Source organism: Eumetopias jubatus, unplaced genomic scaffold (genome assembly GCF_037043125.1).
Source record: "Eumetopias jubatus isolate StellerSeaLion01/CBP00866 unplaced genomic scaffold, mEumJub1_p1.0 scaffold_16, whole genome shotgun sequence".
In the NCBI taxonomy this organism is placed as follows: Eukaryota; Metazoa; Chordata; class Mammalia; order Carnivora; family Otariidae; genus Eumetopias; species Eumetopias jubatus.
Genome location: NW_028274822.1, coordinates 64,557,390 through 64,568,577, shown reverse-complemented (window position 1 = coordinate 64,568,577; position 11,188 = coordinate 64,557,390). Strand labels below are relative to the sequence as shown.

Sequence of the window (11,188 nt, the reverse complement as noted above, 5' to 3'; positions counted from 1 at the left end):
GGCACCAATCCTGCTGTGCCTGCCTTTTTGGTTAGGACACGTGGTGCCTGACGAAATTCTTGGAGCAAATCTGGTGTTCTGCTCATCTTGTGCAGCCCCGGCAGGTCAGAACCAGGAGGAGGTAAGCTGAAGGAAGTTGGGTCAGGTTCTAAGCCATAACCCCTTTTCCAAGGATGCATAGTGTGTGTGGAGCGCATGTCCTCAGATCGTGCAGAGCAGGGCATCATGGAAATTTTGGTACTGAAAACACAAAGATTTCATGCCAATGTTCATTTGGCAGCCATGTTTTGAGCACCTATGATGGGCAAGGCATTGTGGTGGGCACAAAGATGTGAATAAGGGAGGCTCCTTTGGGGTGAGAGAGAAACACCATTCTGTGGGAGCCCTAAGCAGGCCCCTTGCCAGATGTCAGGGAAGGCTTCCTGGAGGGGGATCCCTGCACTGAATCTTAACCAAAGAGGGGCAGTCAGCCAGGACAGAAGGGCGGGGGCCCAGTTTTGGGTTAAGGGGACAGCATGGGCAAAGGCTTAAAGTGTGTGTGCGAGAGGGTATGAGGCAGGAGTAAGATGAGCCCCCCAACTCACTGAGCCCCCTCCACTGCAGCAGGTGTCTGGTCTTCATGGCAGCCCTTGGAGGCTGGGCTGGGGTCAGGGCTTGTCTGGGCCGGTGAAGGCAGGACTCACGCGGTGCCTGGGCCTACTGGTGCAGCTTCCCACCCTGACGTGCCTGGGCACTGGGGAGCTGACAAGCATCTTTTGAAGGAAGTAAGGTGCTGGATGGGACCCTGACTTCCAAAGAACAGGCTGATGTGAACAACACACTCCATTTATACACCATCTCCCCTGCCAAAGACTTTGAAAATCAAATACTCCCCAAGCTATGGAAAACCAACCACTGGCTGATTGGTAGGACTTTATTATTATAATCACCCGGCCCAATTCCAGCCACTGAGGGCAGAACAATGAGCCATTGAAGCTGCGTGGAGGTCTCGCCTCCTATCCACCCTCTCCCACGTCAGGGACCTGGCGCTGAGGCCTTGGCGGGGAGGGTGGCGGCATGCCTGTGCCCTGGCTGCACCACTGCACCCCATGGGGACTTCTGGGGGGTCTAGGCATCGGTCTCACTCATCAAGTGGGAGGCCCCAAGAAAGCACATCTGGATGTGGCTTTGATCTCCTCACATTCTGTCCCATATCTTGACCCTGGTAGCTGAGGAGCTAATTACATCTGCTTTGGGAAATTTATGGGTATGAAAATTCTTCAAAGATGCTAAAGACCACGAGGCACCATTAGCTGTTCTCACCACACGTGGCCTGTGTGTCTCACTAATAAAGCTATAAAAAGAAGAGACTGTGGGGTGCCCTCTGCTGGGGTGCTCACTCCCATATGCCTGGTGTCCAGTGCCTGGGAGCCCTGGCTGGGTTCGTAGCCAGTGGCAAAGGCAGGGAGCTGGGTCCAGCTGGCTCTTGACCCCCCCACTGTTGTGTAACAAGGTCACACCATCTCTTGTTTATGGTCCCACTTCATTCCCAAGCATTTGGTGTTACTTGATCACCAGTTATAAGCCAAATATACCGATTTTATTAGGAAAAAAAAAACCGGTTTAATTTTGTGGAACCACAAGGCCAGATCACTGTCCTGTGAAACTCTAGAGGCCAGAAGCTCAGAGGGCTTGAGCTGGGCCTGCCTTGCCGGTCCCTCCTGTTGTTGCCGCTGCCTTTGGATTTCCTACCTGGGAAGAGGCCGGCGCACCACCAGCCAGGCAGCAGAGGGCTCGGCTGTTTCCTGAACTCCCCCGGGGTTCATCAGGGTCGGATTTTCACTCATAGGTGCCCAGCTCTCTGCCCTGTCCAAGGGGGTCAGCTCCAAACACAGCAGGTACGTGGGAGGGGGTCCTCTTGCTGCCTGCTCAGATGGCTCTGGGACGGCTGCTGGGACCCTGGCTTGGGTTTCGGGATTAGGGAAACCCAAGCACCGTAAACCACGTCGGGGCTGGGATTAGGCGGGCTCAGCTCTAAGATGCTTTGCTGGGCCCCATGGGCTGATGCAACGGCCCCTTCTCTGCCCTCCAAGGCACAGGTGCTTGGCCAGGCACCAGGATGTACGGGGCTCCCGGAGCCCTCGGGTGGCGGGACCAGTAACCCGAGAGCCCACAGGGGCTGCGCTGTGCAGCAAGGGCCGCCGGGTGGGGGAGGAGTGGGACAGGGAAGACAGCGTGGCGGGTCAGTCCTGCTCAGAGGGGTTCTGCAGGGCATTGCAAGAAGCACCATCTGCAAAACAGTCCCAAAGTCCTGTCTCCTCACTCCCAGCGCCGCCCCAGAGATCCAGAGCAGGTATGGCCTCCTGGCGGGCCCTGGCACACCTATTGTCGCTCCCGTTCCCGGAACATTGCGTTGCGAGCCTGAGGTGGGTGCTGTCTGCGGCCGGAGGGAGCTAGGGTGTCTGCTGCGCGTCCTTGGCCTTTGGCAAACTTTCCCAGTCGCGGCGGGGTCTGCAAACAGGAAGTGGTGACAGCCGTCTCGGCTGCGGGGCAGGGAGGCAGGCCCTGCTGGCTGAGGTGCGGCCCAAGGAGTGCTGGGCATGGGAATCCATCCACGGTGGGGGGTGGGGGGGGGACGGGCACCGGCCCCTCCACACTCACAGATGTGACCCGGCCTGTACACGCGAACTGACGTCTCTTTCAGTCTCCCAATTATCGATTGCCATGGTTCTTGCCTCGAGATCTCCACAGCCTGTGGCTGGACCTGCCCCAAAGGCCCCTGTGCACCTCCCTCCTTCACCGGCTTGTCTGAGGGGGGCCCCTGGCAGCATGGCTCCCCCTCAAGGTCCAGCCCTTTTGGAGCTGGGACGCCCGGCCTGGGTGGTGAGCAGCACAGAGCTGGTGTGTGCACAACTTTGGGGAAGGACCCCCCCCGCCCCCACATACACACACCCCTGTGAAAAAGCCCAGCAGAGAAGCCACTCATGTGGAGGGTCAAGCACGTCCCGAGGTCTGGGCGCACAGAGTGGCCCAAGGTGGGCAGAGCCCGCGTCCCGTGCCACCCCCTGTGGACCCCGCCCTGCTCCAGGAGGGAGGCATCCAAGGCGTATCTCTGTTTATGGATGCACCTGCCTGGCATAGGAAGGCCTAAGGCAGCTCCCAGGACCACTCAGTACCCAGCAAGAAAGCCCAGGCCTAAGATGGTGGCCGAGTAAGGAAGAAACGAGGGTGGGGCATAAAGGCCCCCACAAGGCCCGTCGTCTGGCTCTGGGCTTTCTCTATGAGGCAGGTGCTGGTACCGGCACCGAGGGAAACTGATGAGGAGGGGGCCACGGGGAGGGCTGGGGGGAGGGCACCGAGGGGAAGGGAAAGGGGGAGGCAGAAGCAGACCGCCAGCCCACAGGCTCCAAGGTCCTCTTTCTCAGCCCGGAGTCCTCAGAGCTCTTTTGTGCTGGTGACCCCACCAAGAGGGCTTGGGGCTGCGGCTTGGGGCTCGGCGGCAGACCCTGGAGCGGGAGCGGGAGAGTCAGCCAGCTCTCACACCAGGTGGCCTGTTGGCTGAAGGGGAGACAAAGGCACAGGGGTCAGGGCCCCGGGTGGACGGGCAGTGGGGTCCCTAGTGGTGTGAGGCGGAAGGCTGGCAGGGCTCAGGCCTGAGGTGGCTCCACTGGAGGGACACCTGGTCCTGTGCTGGGATGACTATATCCTCTGCCCTGTCCCTGGTTCTTGTCTCTGCCCTGGCCTGAGATGAGGAAAAAGCCACGGCCCCACGTCAGGCCGAAGATCCACAGCCTGTGAGTCTGGGGCCAGAAGCAAGCAGCTTCCTCTGAGGCTGGGCGCCCCCCCCCCCACCCCCAGGAGCCAGGCCCAGCTTAGGCCCCAGATATGGCCAAGCATGCAAGCACCCTCACCATCTGGGTCAAAAATTGGTTCAGACAGAGAACACCCTACTGCTGCTTGCTCACCTGGGGAATGGGGGCCACGCTCCTGACCCGTCTCTGGCAGTGACCAGCCCACAGTGTCCCCTGTGTACACCCTGACCAGGACCTAAGGATGGAAGCAGTGGGCACTGGCAAGGAAGAAGGTGGGTGGGTGGAGGCCAGGGCAGGCTTGGTCAGGCTGTGCAGGACGAGGCCATGGCCCGGGCCAGGGGCACTCAGGGACCCCAGAGTGGAGAGGGATGGAGTGGCTCCCAGAGGGAGACAGAGATGGGTGGGAAAAGTCTGGGACCCGGGAGACTTGGCTGGATCTGGGTGTGCCAGCTTGGGGAGACAGGAATGGGCCCTGGCAGCGCGGCCCCCACCCTGGCCCGGCCCCCGACCATCAGCCCCGCACCGAGGAGCCTCTCGTGACGGACTTGGAAGAGCTAGATGCCCACGTCTGTGCTTCCCGTGAATGCTATGAGCCCACGCTGCAAGGGAGCCCCCTGACCAGAATGGGCCAGGCGCCTGGGGCCTGAACAAGGTCTGGAGGGCCCAGTGACATGGCCTGGTGGCCCCTAAGTCTCTGGAGATGGCACAGCTCCCGATGAGCACGCTGTCTGGCTGACTCGGGCGTCCTGTTTTACACGGTCCTGGACCGCCTGCTCTGTGGCAGCTCCTGACAACTCTGTATGCAGCGGGGAGCCAGGGATGAGGGTCTCAGTCCTGCCCCTGGGGCCTGCTTCAGGCTGGGGACTGGTCCAGGGCCCAGACCTGAGGCCACAGGCACTGACACCCTGAACTGCAGGCGCCACCTGACGCCAAGCTGTTTTTCATGGGGCGACTCCCCTTGTGAGGGGCCCTGGCTGGGCACAGTGGTCACTTCCCCACTAGCTACCCAGCAAAGCTGGTGGTCCCAGCAGGGCTGTGGGGTATGGGGCGGGGGGGAAGCAGGCCCCAGCGACCTGTGGAGGGTTTGGGGAGGCCTGCAGGCTGAGCATCTGGGCTGCGACCTGTGGGCTGATGCCCCCTCTTGCAGCCCCACCATCAGTGCCAGATATCCTCCTCAGGCCCAGCCTGCTCCTCGCTTGCTGAGCCCTGCTGGTCCGGGTCCAGCCCTCCATAGTAACTTCTCACCCCTTCCCTGCATACTCACCTTCCTTGGGGCTTCAGGACCTTTAGAGACAGTGCCTCACGGGGCTAGGAGAAGGAGAGGGGTGGTGGGTGACCACAGGGTGACCTGCCCTGCTTTGCAGCAGAGGCGGAGGCAAGGGATGGGGTAGCATGGCCCCTGAGCAGCACCACTCCCCCGTCCCAGCCAACGTCATTGTGAAATCTGGAGTCATAAGCAGAAGCGTGCGGGACATTGCCGGGGTAATTACAGGTTACATGGAACAATCTGAGGAATTAAAATATTTTTTTAAAGATTTTATTTATATTCATTTGAGACAAAGAGAGAGCATGAGCAAGGGCAGAGGTAGAGGGAAAGGGAGAAGCAGACACCCCGCCAAGCAAGGAGCCCGATGCAGGGCTCAATCCCAGGACCCTGAGATCATGACCTGAGCTGAAGGCAGACGCTTAACAACTGAGCCACCCAGGCGCCCTAAAATCATATTTTCATTGCGCCATAAAAACATGCAAAGGTGGCAGGAAGGTAGCCCTGGAGCCAGGTGGAGAGCACCTGGCTGGTGCTGCTCTGGCCCCTCCCTGAGCTCCTTGGGAGGAGGGGGACAGGGCAGAGGTGGGCCCAGTGAGGGGGCCTTGGGCCACACAGTGAGTCTGGACCTGGGTGGTCCCTGGGACACGCAGAACGGAAACCACTGTGGCCCAACACGTCTGCCCCGCTCCCCATGCTCTTACTCAGACTTGAGACCCCAGTGCATGACCTGCCTGAGTGCTGGGCAGGGGACCCTGGGTTGTCACCCCAGGGCTCCACCAGAGCAGTGGGGGCATGTGGGACATCCTGGGTGCGGAACTACATGGCCAGGCAGGCATAGGCTGACGCAGCGTATGGCCCCGGAGGTGGCCCAGGTGATGACCGTTGCCAGCGCTGGGCCTTCTGTGGCAGGCCTTCTCTGGGAATGCCCGCTGTTTGTGCAGCAGGCCGGGAAGGCGTGAGTCCCCACGCAGGAGTGGTCGTTACAGACTCAGCAGGCGTGCTAGAGCAAGGGCCGCCCCGAGGGAGATGGTGCACAGAGAAAACCACTGGGGGTGGGTGGTTATGGGGTCATGGACATGGGGCTGGCACTCTGGCTGTCCGGTGGGGTGGGCAGGGAGGTGGAAAGTCTTCGCCCCAGACGCTGCCTGATGCTGTGAGCTCCCTCACAGACTGCATCGTTTCTACCATCACAAAAAGCAACAGAACCACTTCAAGTTCCTTGTTTGCCCCATGGCAGGGGCCCAGGCCAGCTCCAGGGGGCCTCTCCGGCCACCCCCCCATCAGCTCAGCTGTGTTAGCTGACCTCTGCAGACCATACCCTCTGCCTGCAAGGCAGGGGAACACCTCACCCCCAGCAGAGAGGGGAGCCCTCCCCGCACCTTCCAAGGCAGGGGCGCGCCGCCAACCGTGCGTTAAATGGGACATGGCTGATGTGGTGCTGTACTTGTCAAGAGGGCGCTGGCCCAGCCCTGCACTCAGCGTCTTAATTGGGTGTCTCGGAGCTCCTGCACACGCTTCGCACCAGGCAAGCGAGTGTCTGAGGCTCCCGTAGGCCCATTAGGTGCAAAGACATTCCTTTGTTCGCTGACAAGCAGGGTCCCATCCAGGGCTCCCGGGCGGGCAGACTAAGTGATGTTTTCTTAAGGAAGACACGAGATTAACCACCGCTAAAGCCCCAGCACAATGCAGGGCCCTGCCCGTCACTGTCAGCGCTGGCTGTGGCAATGACTGACAGGTGCGGCCGGGTGCCGAAGGGCGCTCCCTCGGCCCATCAAGCCTCAATGTGCAGGATTAGCCTGAGCACAGCAGACATGCTGGCTGGGAGGGCCGCAATGGAAGCGTAATGAGGTACCTGACGTTCAGGGGACGGAAAGCCTCCAACACCCCTGCCAACTCCTGTCACTGGGCCACCCCACCGGCAGGTTGCTCTGGAACAAAGCCAGTGGCTTCCCACCCCTCCTGAGTGCCTGCCTTGCCATGAGGCGCAGACAGACCCAGCAGAGGGTCCTGGGAGGGGTGGCTCTGCTGTGAGGGGAGGCGGAATGGAGTGTGTGCGACAGGCTGGGCGGCCAGGCCCCACCCCGACCCGGGCCATCCTGGGGGGCGCACTGGGGACAGCAGAAGCGGAGGCACACATCAGGAAAACACCCTCTTTATTTACGCTCCAGAAACGCCAGGGGGGCTCGGACGTGGGCAGCCCACAGGGTGGGTTTCTGCGCACACCGTCATCTTCTGGCATCAGGGGCCTGGTGGGGCTGGCCCAGGCAGGAGGGTGTGTGAGGGGCAGGGGCTGAAGACCCCTGGAGCCATCCCTGCGGGGGCACGCGAGCACTCCATCCAGAGGCCACCCACGCCGACTACCTCAGGGGCTCTCCAGACGGGGGTGAGGCTTGCCTGGGCTCAGCCTCCGGCGTCCTACAAGAATGGGGGGGTCAGCATGGGGTAGTCCCGCCACCCCTGCATTTGCCAGGCCATGTCTCCCATGCCCTCACACAAGGATTCTCTAGGGACAGATGAGAAACGGGCCCCAGAGGGAGCCCCGCCCTCACCAGACTGATGCGTCTCAGGGAACGCATGCCGCCCTATTAAGTATTTTGGAAGGATAAAAATTTACAGCAGGCTCTTGACAAAACAGCTCTGTTAGGTGTGATATTCTGGTAAGGGTTTCCTCGGGATGCCCTCTGTTTGTTCATACCCTTGGGCAGCCCTGGCTGGGGGGATGCAGTAGAGCAGGTGCCCAGGGTGCCCCCAAGAGAAGCCCCAGGCCTGTGCCCAAATCCAGGGGACCCTTACCTGCCATTCAGCCCCTCAGGCCTGCTTGAGGGCATCTTGTGGGGTGCTCACTGCTCTGTCTATAGTCTACTTCAGCCCTCAGGACCCCAACCCCGGCAGGGGCTGACAGCCACAAGGGACCCCCCAGGTTGGGCTGCTGAAGCTTGGAGAATGCTCTCACAGGATCAGCTGAATAGGCCCTGACGACATGCAACCTTTGGGCAGGGGTCAGGGAGGGACTCGCTAACTTCTTCCCCCCGCAGAAGAGCGTTGGGATGAACAGACCTGAGGCCTCCGCCGGCCGCCCGCCCAGCCTGACTCTGCAAAGCTCTAACAGAACCAGACGTGTGGGCAGCCGACGTGCACAAGGCAGCGTGTCCACCTTCTGGGCGACAGAGAAACGAGCCGGCACTGCTCTGCACGGAGCTAAGCTGGAGACGGAGGCCTGCTCCTCCTACCCAGCAGCCTACTGAGCTCAGCCAGGGGATGGTTTCCACACCCAGTGTCCCCCCTCCACCCCCGGGACAGGCCACTGTGGCGTGAGCCCAGCCTCAAGACATTTCCTGCATCTGGGGAGCACTGGCAGCCAGGCCAGTGGCTGGGGGTACCCTGTGGAGAGGGGGGGCCCTCACATGGCCTCCTTCCCAGCCCCGTTTCTTCAGCCCCTGCAGCCTGGGCACAGGGCTCCCATGAGGTGGCACAGCAGGTGTGGTCTCCCATGTACCTGGAGAGAGTTGTTCACAGTGGCACCCCCCCTTCCCCCACGGTTCCATCCTTAAACACAGAGCCTACCCCAGCTGTGTACCTGGCTCTGAGCCTCCGAAGAACCTGGCTGTGGGGGGCTGCAGGTGAGCCGCGTGCCCTTGGTCTGGCAGGGATGGCTGCTTAGCCTCAGCAGCCTGTCACAGTGGGGTCCAGGCCCGAGCGCTTGGAGATACGCAGCTTGGCCACCTCCTCGGCGCAGGTGGGGTGAATGCCCACCGTCCGCATCACTTGCACATAGGAGGCCCCACACCTGCACACAGGGGGATAGGGGGGTTCAGGCGATGAGTCAGCGCAGGGTAGCATGTCCACATCATCCTGTCCCCCATAAGATGGCACATGGGGACGGCCTTGGAAGTCACAGTCTCCTCCCTGCTCCCCAGCCCTGGGCCCTACCTTCTCTTCTCCAGCAGCAGCCAGCAACACCACCAACACCTCTGCCGGACCTGTCCCACATGTCTGCCAGCAAATGCCAAGCAGCGCCCCCTCAGGCCCACCTCCTACCTTCCCCCGACCCCTCATCTGGCTTCCTGCTGCTCCCAGCCCACCAGGCGCAGACCCACCTTGGCCCACGGCTCCAGCTGTTCCTTCTGTGGGTCTGCTCCCTCTCCCCACCTGCCCCAGGGAGACGGAGCCCACTTCGATTACTGCAGCCTGCCCCTGCGCAGCCCCCTGCCTGGTCCTGCTCACCGTGCTCTTCTGCTCAGCACCCAGCACTTCCCACACACACGCCCCCTGCCCCTGCGGCAGAGACCACCCATGGGGCACCGGTCACCTCCTCGGAGGCACAGTGAGTGAGGACTCCCCACATGGCGCTGCCACCATCCGCAGACAAGGCTGCAATGCAACAAGCAGCCCTTCTTCTGTCTACGCACACGTTAGAATATCTGGTGCGTGAGTTCCCGACACGAACAAGTGTGTGCGTTTCAAATTGTGGGCAGAAGGCCCCCAGAGGGAGGGTCCGGTTCACACCCTCCTTCTGAGTGTGTCGGAACATGGGTCTCCTCACTCCACTGATTTGCTCAAACCTTCAGTGTCTCCACTACACAGATGCTGGAAATGACCACCACCAGACTGGACAGTATCAAACCTTTTAACCTTCACTGACCAAGAAGGTTTCTTGGTGTTTCAATTACATGAAAAATTCCAAATGAGGCACAGCGTCTTTCTACGATTTACTTAAATTTTCTTTGCCTGTGAATTGCTCATTTGTGTTCTCTAAGTCTCTACTGGCTCTGTCCTGTCTTTAGTATCATTACCTGCTGGGAAGCCTGGGGTGCCACGGCCCCCGTCAGTCTTCCCGGTACGGGCCCTGCCCCTCGAGCTCCCGCCCTGTTCTCTGACTTCCTACCTCCACCAACCTCTGCAGCTGGATCTCGGCCTCGGCCCCAAGCCCCAAGCACATGGTGGGGTGGCCCGTGCAGCCCTTCTCTGCTCCCTCGGCCCTACTTCACCTTCCACCCTCCTGCCTCTGACAGCCCCACACCCCACTGCCCCAGACAACCCACCCCCACCCAGAGCCTCCATCCACAAAGGCTCCAGGCAAGCCTGGGGACCCGAGATCCACCAAAGCACCGCCTATGCCCAAGACCCAGCTCCAGAAAGCACACGGCGGTCCTGGGGCAGCTTTCGCAGACCCTGCTCATGACTGCCTGGGTGCTGGGCCACGTGAAGGAGGGCCCCAGCTCTGCTCATTCTAAGAAGACCCAAACTGTGACCCACCCCTGGCGGCCAGGGACATGGGCCTCTCCCCTTGCTCCCCAGGTGGCCCGGCCACAGACTGACACGGTATGACTGGCTTAAGAGCGTTTGGCTGGAGAAGAAAGCTGCCTCTCACGTGATGGGAGCTGCTGGGTCTGAGGAGATGCTCTGCTGAACACACGTAGGATGCTCTGTAAATGCCACACCACAGCAGCAGACTTTCCACCACGGTGCCACCAACTGTCAGAGCCACATGAGCCCGAGCAGCATGCCACATCGACATTCCTCCGCACTTACTTGATCCCCAGAGCAAATCCTTGAGTCACTTCGCCTGCGTTGGGGCCGAGAAAGTGCAGGCCCAGTACCAGCTGTGGGGGCTTCCGCAGACACACCATCTGAAAGCCACATCGTCAATGGCCAGCCTGGCTGGAGACGGGGCCCTGGGGCTGCACAGGCGGCCCTGCCCCGGGAGGCCCGTGTGGTTGTAGGGAGCTTCCCCACCCCTGGGCGCCAGCTCATTCCCTGCCTCTCGCCTCCCAGCATGGCCCAGCCCTGGGCCCTCGAGAACACTTACCTTTATGTAACACTGGGATGCATCCCGTTCAGCCACTGTGAACTCCAGCGGTTTATAATACGCATGATAAACCTAAGTGACAAGATACCGATTCCTGTAGTTAGTAGCCTCAAGGGCTGCATGGATGGGGCAGGGACCCACAGCAGCCCACATGGCCTACAGGTTGTGGTCTGCGGTAAGGACATGGCTGAGCTCTCCCTCCCACACAAAGCCAGCCTGGGGCTGGAGCCACACCGTCTGCAGGACAGAACCCCCTCCCCACCCCACCCCCCCGCAAGGCCCCAATGGACCACAGCAACAGAGTGGGCACCAGATTGGCTA

At 61.0% G+C, this 11,188-nt stretch overlaps 1 protein-coding gene across 5 annotated transcripts in view; it reads right to left on the bottom strand.

Moving 5' to 3' along the window:
- Positions 1 to 7,194: 7,194 nt before the first annotated feature.
- Positions 7,195 to 11,188, bottom strand: part of TXNRD2 (thioredoxin reductase 2) — a 48,388-nt gene continuing 44,394 nt past the window's right edge. For 4 of the 5 annotated variants that reach the window (XR_003607712.2, XR_003607713.2, XR_003607714.2 and 1 more), the window contains exons 15-18: positions 10,868 to 10,939; positions 10,591 to 10,688; positions 8,636 to 8,845; positions 7,195 to 7,473 (exon numbers count right to left, since the gene is read on the bottom strand). Coding sequence is in view for 1 of the 5 variants with exons in the window: in XM_028094788.2 (XP_027950589.2) it covers positions 8,716 to 8,845; positions 10,591 to 10,688; positions 10,868 to 10,939 (300 nt within the window). In the remaining 4 variants the exon portion in view is untranslated. Of the gene's footprint in view, positions 8,846 to 10,590; positions 10,689 to 10,867; positions 10,940 to 11,188 lie in introns of all 5 variants that reach the window. The other variant, XM_028094788.2, reaches the window with a different exon arrangement.